General features: G+C 26.0%; 1 protein-coding gene across 1 annotated transcript; it reads left to right on the top strand.

The window, feature by feature from the left end:
• Nucleotides 1-222: 222 nt before the first annotated feature.
• Nucleotides 223-2,357, top strand: LOC127258161 (proline dehydrogenase 1, mitochondrial-like). The gene is made up of 4 exons (XM_051284881.1): nucleotides 223-822; nucleotides 991-1,639; nucleotides 1,728-1,968; nucleotides 2,062-2,357. Exons 1-4 carry the CDS (start codon nucleotides 298-300, stop codon nucleotides 2,114-2,116), a joined length of 1,470 nt encoding a protein of 489 aa, XP_051140838.1. The 5' UTR covers nucleotides 223-297; the 3' UTR covers nucleotides 2,117-2,357.
• Nucleotides 2,358-12,868: the final 10,511 nt, after the last annotated feature.

Genomic DNA, 12,868 nt, shown 5'->3' on the forward strand with positions numbered 1-12,868 from the left:
GCCAATTTTTTGCAATATTTTTTAAATTTAATAAATAAAATTACACCAAAATAGAACGATAAGCATTTTTGTAAACGTTTGCCGTAACGCCGTACACAACTGGAAACTGCAAGCTGTAGGCTGTATGGCTGTATGTAGTCAAGACCTTACAGAATGTCACGAGGTCCCGGGACCTCCGATCCCGAGAACCATCTCCTTCTCTTATATATACCCGCCATCGACGAGAACAGAGCATCTCTGTAACTTCTTAAAAACAAAAAGCTTAAAATTCTCCAAAAGTTTAGCGGTAATTAGATAATGGTCAGTGGGAATATTCCTCCGAAGATTCTCCGAACCGTCCGCCGCCTCAATTCGGCCGTCACCGCCGCGCCGCTGGCCGGAAAGCCAGTGACAGTACCGGAAATTGTCAAAACTCCCAGCGCCGCCGCCGATTCCGCGGCCGGAATAAATCTCTCCGATGCGAAGGAGCTCTTCTCCTCCGTCTCGACTTTCAACCTGCTGAGGTCATCGCTGACGCTGCAGATGGCGGCGGTGGCGCCGATGGTTGATTTCGGAATATGGGTGATGAATTCGCGGCTTATGGAAAATCCTATTTTCCGGCGGGCGGCGCTCGCCGTGACGGAGCGTACGTTCTACGCGCACTTCTGCGCCGGCAAGGATCTGGAGAGAACCGCCGGCACCGTCCAGAAGCTTCGCGACTCCGGTCTCAGCGCTATGCTCGATTACGGCCTCGAACACGCCGGCGACAACGAATCCTGCGACCGGAACCTTCGAGAATTCGTACGGACAATCGATTGGACCAAATCGCTGGAAGATCGCAGCGTAAGCTCCTCCCTCCATCCTCACCGTCCATTTCGCGATGGACGGTCAAGGTCGCGTCCCTAAAAAACATTCCCGGCATTAAATCTCCATGCAGCTGTAACAAATCCCTAAATTAGATCTGTAACAAAAGCTTAGCAAAACCCTAACAATGGAGTTTTATTGCAACAGGTGAGCTTCGTGGTGGTGAAAATCACGGCAATCTGTCCGTCCAATTTGCTGAAAAGAGTAAGCGATCTGCTGCGGTGGGAGCACAAGGACCGTTCATTACATCTTCCATGGAAGCTCAAAGCTCTCCCGATTTTCACCGATTCAACTCCTCTCTACCACACTCCGACACGGCCAAATCCTCTTACCGCCGACGAGGAATCCGATCTCCAATCAGCGCAGAACCGCCTCGACACGATCTGTCAGAACAGCCTCGAATCCGGCGTGCCGTTGCTCGTCGACGCCGAGGACACGTCAGTCCAGCCGGCGATCGATTACCTGACGTATTCCGCCGCCGTCAAACATTCCGGCGGAGTCGACAGCCCGCTGCTGTACAACACGATCCAGGCCTACTTAAAGGACGCCGAGGAGCGTCTGGTCGCGGCGAAGAAGGCGGCGGACGGTTTAGGAATCCCTGTCGGATTCAAGCTTGTAAGAGGAGCTTACATGTCGAGCGAAAACGAGCTCGCCCGTTCATTGGGGGTGAAATCTCCGATCCACGAAACGATCGAGAAAACTCACGAATGCTACAATCACTGCGCAGAGTTTCTTATGGAAGAAATCGCCATGAAAACCGGCGCCGCCGTCCTCGCAACTCACAACATCGAATCATGTAAGTAAGAACACATAATACCATCGAAACAATCTAAGAATAGTCGAATATAATCCGATAATGTAACAATTTGTTGTTTTTTTTTTAGGTAAATTTGCTGCCGGTAGAGCCGCCGATTTGGGGATTGACAAGGACAACCGGAACCTGCAATTCGCGCAGCTGCACGGCATGGCGGAGGCGCTGTCGTACGGCCTGAGAAACGCCGGATTTAGAGTGAGCAAGTATTTGCCGTTCGGACCAGTCGATCAGGTAATACCTTATCTTCTCCGAAGAGCCGAAGAAAACAGAGGATTGCTGTCATCTTCATCTCTCGACAGACAATTAATGAGGTAATTAAAGAATTAATTAATCAAAATAAAAGGTTGAAAATGGCAATGATGAAATCTTGAACTAATCTAAGAAATTCTTGATTCAACTTGCAGGAAGGAACTGGTAAGAAGATTCACATCTCCTCTGTCTGGATCCATCTCAGGGTAGATTATATTTGGCCCATCTCTCTCTCTCTCTAGAGTCTCCCTAGTTCCTCTCTCTATAAATATATGTGTGTATAACTGTGATTGGGCTTGGGAGAGATTTAGGGTTTTAGTGGAATAAACGGACGCAGATGATGATGGTTCTTGTCTGGATGAATAATGTGATCATAGTGAAGACAAGACATCATTAAAATGTTATGTAAGAATTTGTTTATTGGTTTTATGCAATGATAGAGTTTTCTTGATGTTGTTCTTTGGTGAAACCAACTGTTTGCAAGTAAGCAAGGTTGAAGCTTTTATTAATGGTGGACCTGGTACAGTTCAGTATGTCTGCAAAAGACAAGATGGATGGGCAGTGGCAGCGGCGCCGGTGGGGAAGAAAGTGAGCTGTCAATGTCTGCAGGGAGACATTTAAATTTGGGTCTCCAAAAATTTAATACTCATTCTCTCCTTCGTCCCATGCAGTGACGAGTTCAAATCCGACCACTTCCACATGTCACGTAATCGTTAGTTTGGTGTAACTTGACTTGTCGAAATTTTCAGAATTTAATTTGTAAAGTATTACTCCATCCGTTCCCATATAATTTATTTTTATTTTTTATTTTTATCCGTCCTATATAATTTGTTATTTTTTTTAAAATTAATTATACACTTAAATCATATTTTAAAATTTAAAATTTTTTAATTTTAATTAAATTATTTAGTTATCTTAATCTTAATTTATAATTATTTTTATTAAATAATAATTATTTTTACTAATGCATTTCTTAATTACTTATTAGTTATACTTTACCTAAATTCTCGTGTTTATTATTGTAAATCGAATAGGAGGTTAGACTAGGGTTTAAATAAAATAATAGTAATAATAATAAATATAAGATTTTTGATAAAATATAATTATTAAATAATGTAAAAGAAAATTATCACTTAAAATAATGATTATATATTAAAATTAAAATAATTAAATAATATAATTAAAACTAAAATTTACTCTCTGATCTAACTTCGGAAGAAGTATAATTATTAAATAATTAATAAATATAACTATAATATAATAAAAATAATTATATATTAAAATTAAGATAATTAATTAATTTAATTAAAATTTTAAAAATATAAACTTAAAAAATAAAATAATCTCAAAAATATCAAATTAAAATATTTATTTTTTATTTTTATATTATACTAAAAATTAATTTTACATTCAGAAAATCATATCAACCTCTATTAATATCACATCATACAATTATTCTAATTAAAAATTTTTATTATTCAAATCCTAACTCAAAATCCAAACCCAACCAACACACCCTACAGTGAATCTGGTCACGAAAGTGGGAAGAACAAATGCTCCACGGTAGTGGGAGTGTTCTTGGGAGGTCCGGGACCTCTGGTTGCCACGCCGGGTAATCAGAGCTGGGCGGTGTGGGGTTTATCCGGCGCTGGACTCCCGGGTGCTTTAGGAATTTTCCTAGGGGGAAGATTCAAATCGGAATCTTCGTTAGGATGCTTGGTCAAAACTGGGAATCTTGTGTGTGATACGAAAAGTAATGGGGTTTGTGGTCGGAATTAGGATTGGGTTTTAATCACGGTTAGATAGTTAGTTTAATATAGTCACTGAAAAAATCGAGTTATTACTATAATAATGTAATTTTAACGTTATTGCAAAAGCAAGGTGTCCTGTCAAGTCTAGTAATGGCGATCTATTTAGTATTATTGCAAAAAAGGAACATGTGATTGGACGTACGTGACTTTATAAAGAATAATTAATTTAACTTCGCCCCCATGTTGCACAACTTGATAAGTTCAGTAATGCCGTGTTTATTTCCTTTTTTTTTTTTGTTTGTTCCTTTTTTTTCTTTAGGTATGATTTCTTTTTTCCTATTTGAAGTAGCACAGACTATATTAATAATACAAAAAATAATACTCTCTCCGTCTCAATACAATAGTCTTATTTATCATTTTTATCCATCTCAAAATAATAATTTTATTTTCATAAATAACCATATCACCGTAAAATTACCCATACTTTTTTATTTTTATTACACAATTGCTAATACACTCACAAGGGCAAAATAGTCTTTTACTCATGCTTTGTACCAAGCTTTTCTGTAAACACGAAAATTTAGGAGGAATATAATTAGTAAATAATTAAAATATATTAGTAAAAATAATTATCATATAATAAAATAATTATAGATTAAGATTAAGATAAGTGATTAATATAATTAAAATTAAAAAAAAACTTATAAATTAAATTTTTTAAATAAGATTAAAGTTTATAATTATTTTCCAATAAAGAAAAGTAACAAAATAAGTGAGACCGATGAAAATGGAAATATGGACATGTGAAGTGGGACAAAAGGAGTAGTTTATTTTAAAATTCTTAATTTTTGTATAAAATATAATATTCCCTCATTGACTAATTTGATTTGGGACGATAAAAGAGTTTAATTAGTTACTAATATTGATAGTTTTAATATATATAGTTAAAATAAATTAAAAATATGTTAAAATATTTTGAATATTATATCTCAATAAAATATATATAATGTTATATGTTATATGTTATTAAGTTAATTAAAGTGATTTATAATTGTTAAATATTGATACATTTAGTAAATCTTACTAAAAACGAAATGTGTTAATTGAAGTGCAACGGACAAAAGTAAAGAATGAGACAATTGAAATGAGACGGAGAAAAAACAAAAAGTATATTATATATATTGAAAATATGAGTGAACAAATTCTATAATAATATTTTTTTTTAGGGTAAACTGTTTTTTAGTCTCGTAACTTGACCCCTTATCATTTTAGTCCCGTAAGTGGAGCATGTCGCAAACTAGTCCCATAAGTGAAAAAATTTCGTTGTTTTAGTCCTCCAGCGCCGGAGACGCCAGCGTGGCTCGCCGGAGGTGACATGTCCGCCAGGTCAGCGACACCTGGCGCTAACCTGGCGGACACGTAGATTTTTTTTTACTTTTTTTTTATTTTATTTATATATTTTTAATTTTTTAATTTGATTTGATTTAAATAAAATAAAAAATATAAATAAAATAAATCCACATGTCCGCCAGGTGTCGTTGACATGGCGGACACGTCACCTCCGGCGAGCCATGCAGGCGTCTCCGGCGCCGGAGGACTAAAACAACGAAAATTTTTCACTTATGAGACTAGTTTGCGACAGGCTCCACTTACTGGACGAAAATGATAAGGGGGTCCAGTTACGGGACTAAAGAAACAGTTTATCCTTTTTTTTTAATAATTTTTTTTAGTTATGTAATAAATATATATTATTTTTTCATAAATAATTAACATTCAATATAAAAAAAATATATATATATTTATATTATGACTACAAATTTTTATATTTTAGAGGAGTATAAAACATATATTGATTTTCGTTGTTATTTTCAATCTTAAATTATTGTACAGTTTTGTATATCTTTCTATAAAATTATTTATCATTTTTTTAATACGAAAATGAATATGCATGATTCCTTAATTTTAAAATTGAATTTATTTATATAATATTTTATACTTTCGTATAAAGTGTCTATTTTTTATATTTTCGTTTCGTCTATATAATTTAATTTTTTATTATTAAATTTTTTTTATATATTTTAATTATATTTTAAATTTTATAATTTTTATTTTTATAATTTTAATTAAATTATTAGTTATTTTAATTTTTAGTGTATAATAATTTTTATTATATAATATTTATTTTTATTAATATATTTTAAAATTAATTACTACCGTCAATATGGACACTGTCAGTGGCACATATGGAGTAAAATGTTTTCTTAATTAAAACGATGATGATTGAATATTAAATACTAGTCTCTCTATCTTATATTATATACAAAATTATTATGGGTGCAAAAATTTAGATAAAATATAATTAATAAATAAATATTTATAAAAAAAATTATTATATATTATAAATAATTATAAATTAATGTTAAAATAGGTAATGAATCTAAATTAAATTAAAAAATATAATTATTATTTCTACAAAAAAAATAACAAGTGAAATTGACGAAAATAAAAATAATAAATAAATAAAATAGAAAAAAAAAAGTACATTTAATAAATATTTTATTTTTACTTAAACCATCACATATATATGCTACACATAAAACATCTCATTTTTTTTATTTCAATTTTAAAAACCACAAATATAAAAGTCTCTAAAATGAAAATAACAATAACAATAAAGAACAAGTGTAAATCAGACAACTTTGCTTGATTTTTTTTTTATTATTTTTAAATGAAAACAAAAAGTACAAGAAACATATATTGGCTCTAATTAATTTTTATTTTATTTATATTTCAAATATAAATCAATATTACTTATTTCATACCGTTTTTAATTAAAATAGAATGTAGTATTTTATTTTATTTTTTATAACGTGGAAATATGTAGTCGCTATCCGAAAGTATGTGTTGGGTAAACCTCCGGCCCGAATATATCTACTATGTGATTTAATATATATATATATACATATACATATTATACTTTTGCTTAATATGTAAGTTTGATTAATAACACAAACTTAGAATAACTTGAACATAGTATCAACACTGCATGGCTCCGTTCTCTTAAAAAAAAAAACAAAAATAATTAGTTAATATGCAAATTTTCATTGTTCACTTAAAAAATATTTTTGTCTTAATTCAAAATATTATTTTTATAATTTTCATTCGTAACACTCCAAATATCAATTTTCTATTTTACCTTAATTGTAAGCATATTATTACACATATATAATTACTTTATACATAAAGTTAAAGGGTAAAAATATCAAAAAAAATTTACACATTTATTTATAAGACGTCACATTTAGGGTGTGTTTGTTTGGGGGATTGGATTGGATTTACACTATTCATCCAAATTTTTTCCCCAAAAACATTAAATCAAACACCTATTTTTCATTTTTTATATTATACTAAATCAATTTTACATTCAAAACATCGCATCAACACCTATTTATATCACATCATACAACTATTTAAATTCAAAATTTTTACTATTCAAATTCAAAATTTTTAGTATTCAAATCCCAACTTAAAATCCAAACCCCCAAACGTCACATTTCATATTAACCAAATTTTTTTTTCTATTTTCTTTCAAAAAAAAAACTATTTATTATACTCTATAAAATATATATATATATATATATATGCTATTTCAATGCAAACGTAAAACACGTGAGGATTAAAAAAACCGAAAATTAATAGCAATAAGTGATTATTCTATATAATATGGTAGTCTATTCTTATCATGCTTTAATAATACTAGTAAATAATAATATCATATGTGTTGTGCTTTGATGGCCCATTTTTATTCATCATATTCACTTTTATTCCTTTTTCACTTTATTTATTTGTCACAATTGTTAAATAATATATTTTAAATCGAAGAATCAAACAAACACGTCGCCCCCATAAATAATCAATGTTATTGTACTTCAATTATATGCCAGTAATAAATACTCCCTCCGTTTTGATAAATTGTCCAGTATATAAGAATTTAGGTAAAATATAATTTAAAAAATATATTAGTAAATATAATTATTAATTAAAATTAAAATAACTATTTAGTTTAATTAAGATTAAGAAAATTATAACTTATGAATTTAAAAATGTAATTCAAGTGTAATTAAGATTAAGGGTTTTTTTTTATTTTTGTCTTTTATAACTTTACATTTACATTCTTTGTATTTTTATAGTGTGATTAATATTTTTACCTATTTTTTAAAAATTCGATTCCTAAATATTTATTATTTTAATTTGTTAATATTATTTACAAAATCCATATATTTAGCCCATATTGTTTGACCCCTATCACTAGATTGGGCTGGACTTGCCCATAAAAAAAGAACATATTTGAACACAAAACTATGACATTTTTTTCTATTTTAATATCTTTCACTTTATTTGACACTTATCTATATTTGGTAAATTTATTAAATTAAAATATATCTAATAAATATAAATCAACTTAATTAATTTTATAACATATTAATGTCATACATACTATAGAAACTACTCGAGATTCTTTTATTTTTGTCAATCATCAATAAAACAATATTACTCTTTATCTACATTTAAACATCCCATATTTTATAAAAATTAATTTATAGTATTAATTATAAATAAATAAATGTTTTTTAAAATTATATTGTATTAACATTTATTTTCTTTAAAATGATATCATATTACATATATTTTATTTAGATATAGAGTTTGTTCACCGTGTTTATAGATTTAAGTGTTTTTATGTTACGTATAAGGAATTGTGTTGATATATAAAAATAAATATTTTATATTGAATTGTTAATTTTATCACTGAATAAAATATATATTGTATATATTGTATTTTAAAAATAATATATCAGGAAAAACGATATAAAACTTGTAATTTCACAAAATTGTGCAAAATTATCATATTTTTTAAACTGTCTCAGACTCCTAATGGTTTCATAAACTCTACATATAAATCCTCGTCTGTTTTTATTTAAAATTGTTTAATTTACATGTACCCAAACTACAAATAACTTTCAAAATTTATATTTCTAAACGTATTAAATTACAAATATATTCATTCTTCTTATATTTAACCTTAACGAATATTGAATATACTAAAGTAATTAATTTTCTCTAATTCTAATAATTTTTTTACTCAGCTAAATATAAAATAAACCAATATATGAGTACAATTTTAGAGGTTTATAAACAGAGATTTTGAAACTCATTCTCAATTTGAACGCGTGTAGGTCGACTTTGTGAAATAAAAATTGTGGAGAGAGTTAGATACAAACTTTATAAAACAACGAGAAAGTCTGATGCAATTTTGAAAGTTCGTGAATTAATGCAATTTTGTGAAACCACTAGTGAATTTTTCCTAATATTTATGAAAGATCGTTCTACCTATAAATGACATGTGAACAAATCTATTATTTTTAAAATATTTAAATACATATTTTATATTTATTTTAATAATATATATGAAATTTTTATTTTAAAATTAGTAACAATATCACTCACATACAAAACCTAATATCAGAATATTCTTATAAAATTAAACCTAGTTATTTTAAATAATTTATCATACTCCCTCTGTCCATAACAAAGTATCTATTTTTCTATTTTAGCCAGTCCAATTACAAAGTATCTATTTTTTCTTTTAGTAACTGTAGTATATACATAACATTATAAATACTCTTACAACTTGCAATATATTACACAAATACAATTGCTTTTATATCACACGTACTAATAAGATTATTTTAGTCATTTACACTTTATTCCTACTATATCCCAATATAATACTAATATTTCTAAAATTACTCGTAAAAAGCAAATAAATATTTATTTATGGGATAGAGGGAATAAATGAAATGGCCATTTGTTCTAAATGAAAGAATTATAATATGGTTTTAAAAATAAATAAATCCTAAATTTGATCCATAATATATGGGCTATTCTAGATTAGATATGCAGGATGTTAATGCCATTGCACTGGGCATATTTTATGGGCTAATATTTTCATTTGCACACACTTTATGGGTCAGCCCAATTGGCTAAAAATATGTATATATATAATTTTTTTATTAAAATAATATTTGTATTAAAAATCGTGGTGTGTTTATTTGTTTTTTTTTTTTATATATATATAATATAATTATCGGTAAATATTATACAAAAATATAATATATATACACATCAATTCAAAAAGCAACCACACCCTAATCTTGATTTGAAATATGCTATTATAATATATTCCATTCGTTCTGCCTTTTGTGTATAATTTAATTAAGATATGAAAATTTAGTTAAATATAATTTGTAAATAATTAAAAATATAGTATAAAATAATTATTGTATAATCAAATTAATTATAAATTAAGATTAATATATTAAATAGTATAATTAAAATTAAAAAAAATCATTAAATTTAAAATATAATAAAAAAAATGACAAATAAAGTGAGACAAACAAAAGTAGAAATAATAATAAAAAAAAATGAAATGAAGGGTGTATCATCTTTTTTTATAGAAAACATCAAGTTAAATTTATATATTCCTTCCGTGAAATGTATATATTTATTTTTTATAATAAATTTAAAAAATAAAAAGATTTTATTGGACAATAAAAAATATAAAAATAATTTTAATGTTTTTTTTTTATATAAATACAAAAAAGTGAATATCTTTATATAAAGTCGGGTAAATTTTAGTCCTTGTATATAATAATTTTTACAGATAATAATAATTATATTTTGAGTAGAATGAAAAAAATGATAAGAAGAAAGTACATTGATTTTAAACTTAATGAATATTATTTAGTATATATTAATTAAAATATAAAGAAAACAATAATTGCACGTCATATTTTTTTATAATTTTTTTTATTATTATAATACAAAATAGTTATTTTCAATAAATATAATTTTTTTCTTACATAAAATTTTACATATAATAATTATTTTTCTGTAATTACAAAAATGATAAAAAAAATATCAAATATTCAACACGAATGATATATTTATAATTTAAAGAAAAATTAAAAGTATTTTATTATTAGTATATAATTTTTTTTGTTAAAATAAAAAATAAATATTTTTAATAAAAAAAATGATAAAAAAAATATTTTGAACATGACTAAAAGAGTATTTAATTACAATCAAAGCATGTTTGAATTTGGTATCATTTTTTTTAAATATATATTAATTAAATATTTTTAACAAAATTTTAAAATTTCAAACCAAAACATATAAGGTGTATGTCCGTACTTTTTTGCCAAATTTTTATAAATTTTATTGTTTAAACTTTCGTTTTTGTATATAATATTTAAAATAGTTATATTTTATATGAATAAAGAGATAAATGTATAATTTTATTCATAATTTTTTTTTTTTGTAATGTACTTAAATTATATTGATGTTATTGTAACAACTGATAAAATATATATATTTTTTTATTTAAAAAAAGGTTATATTCATAAGGACTACAATTATTTTTATTTAGAAAATAAAACCAAATTAATTGATTGTGAACACATTGGTTTTGTTCTCCTAATAATTTTTTCAATTGGGATTTCTTAAAAATAGTAATAAATATATATATATTTTTTTTACAAAAGTAAAAAAGTCAAAATAAACTTCAAATACTCTTAAAAAAATTAATATTCAACTTAAAATAATTATATTTTATACTTTTGACACAATTTTTTTTCGTACCGTACATTAAAAATTAATTTATTCAATAAAGGGGATATATATATATTTAAACATCAACTGATCAAGGGGCTTTTTGACTAATTTAATTGTTTGGTAAATCAATTTTTGAAATAGCTTATTGGCTTTAAAAAAACTAATTTGTCAAAAGTTATATAACCCAACGTTTTGAAAAAGCATTTTCAATTTAATTTTTTTATTCCTTATTTAACTTTTAAATATTATTATTTATTTTAAATACATATAAATATATTTCATATTACAATAATTTTATATTATTTTAATATATTATTTATAAAATTATAATTTTATTTTTAAAAAATAAATAAATTAATTTTATATATAATTAATTTTATTTGTAAAGTATATATTTATTAAAATAAAATAAAAAAATAAAAACATAAATATTATTAATTTATTTTTATATTAAAACTAAATAAAATAGAATAAATTATTAAAAATTATAAATATAATAAATTGATTAATAATTAATATAATAAATATATTTACAAACGTTTTATTATTTTATATTTTACATCATTTTTAATAAAAAAGTATTCGTAAACTTTAATAAAAATATATATTATTTTTCTCACATCTAAAATTAATAAAAAAAATAATTTATAACACATTCGTAATTTCAAATAATTAATACGAATTTTTAAAACTAAAAAAATACAATTAAAAAATTCTAAAAGTTAAAATATAAATATCGTCAATTGTCATTTTATATATAAATAGTTAATATCAAACAGTTATTTTACCAAATATTTTAATACAAAATTAACTAGTCAAATAAGTTAATTGAATCAGCAAGAGGCTAATAGCTAATTGAATTCGCCAACAGATAAAAAACTATAAGCCGATTGCTAAACACACCCACATCATCCATGATGATTTTGATTTAAATAGTGCCTCATATAATTACATTCTACTCCATTCATCCTAAAAATATAGTTTTATTGCGTTGGACACGAGATTTAAGAAATATTGATATTATATTAGTAATTGGTAACAAGTAATGATAAATGATTTTTTTTTGTCCTTGTGAATATATTACTGTAAAAAGTAACGACAATTATGTAATAATAATGAAAAAATAAGAATAGTTTTATAGTGATATATTTATTTATGAAAATGAAACTATTATTTTAGAATCGATAAAAATAATAAAAGAAGAGTATTGAATCTAGACGGAGTGAGTAATATTCTTACTATATTGAACTTAGCACATATGACAAAAGTCGTGGCCCCCAATATGGCACCAGAATCCCATATTAGGCTAAAGCTCTTCATTTTATTATTATTATTATTATTATTATTATTATCCTGAAATATATTATTTATTTTTTTTGTTAAAAAAAAAGGGTAAATCAGGAAAGATTTGCATGGATAGTTATTATTAGAAGAAATACTTCATTCGTTTCAAATACCGTGTCTATATTTTAAAAGGAATGTAATTAGTAGATAATTAAAAATATATTAGTGAAAATAATTATTCTATAATATAAAT

This window comes from Andrographis paniculata, unplaced genomic scaffold (assembly GCF_009805555.1).
Source record: "Andrographis paniculata isolate CXL003 unplaced genomic scaffold, ASM980555v1 Contig59END, whole genome shotgun sequence".
Taxonomy (NCBI): domain Eukaryota; kingdom Viridiplantae; phylum Streptophyta; class Magnoliopsida; order Lamiales; family Acanthaceae; genus Andrographis; species Andrographis paniculata.

Coding starts and splice junctions, on each gene's coding strand:
- LOC127258161 (XM_051284881.1), top strand. CDS start 298: ATGGTCAGTGGGAATATTCCTCCGAAGATTCTCCGAACCGTCCGCCGC. Junction 1,640..1,727: donor AACTCACAACATCGAATCAT/GTAAGTAAGAAC, acceptor TTTTTTTTTTAG/GTAAATTTGCTGCCGGTAGA. Junction 1,969..2,061: donor CTCGACAGACAATTAATGAG/GTAATTAAAGAA, acceptor TTCAACTTGCAG/GAAGGAACTGGTAAGAAGAT.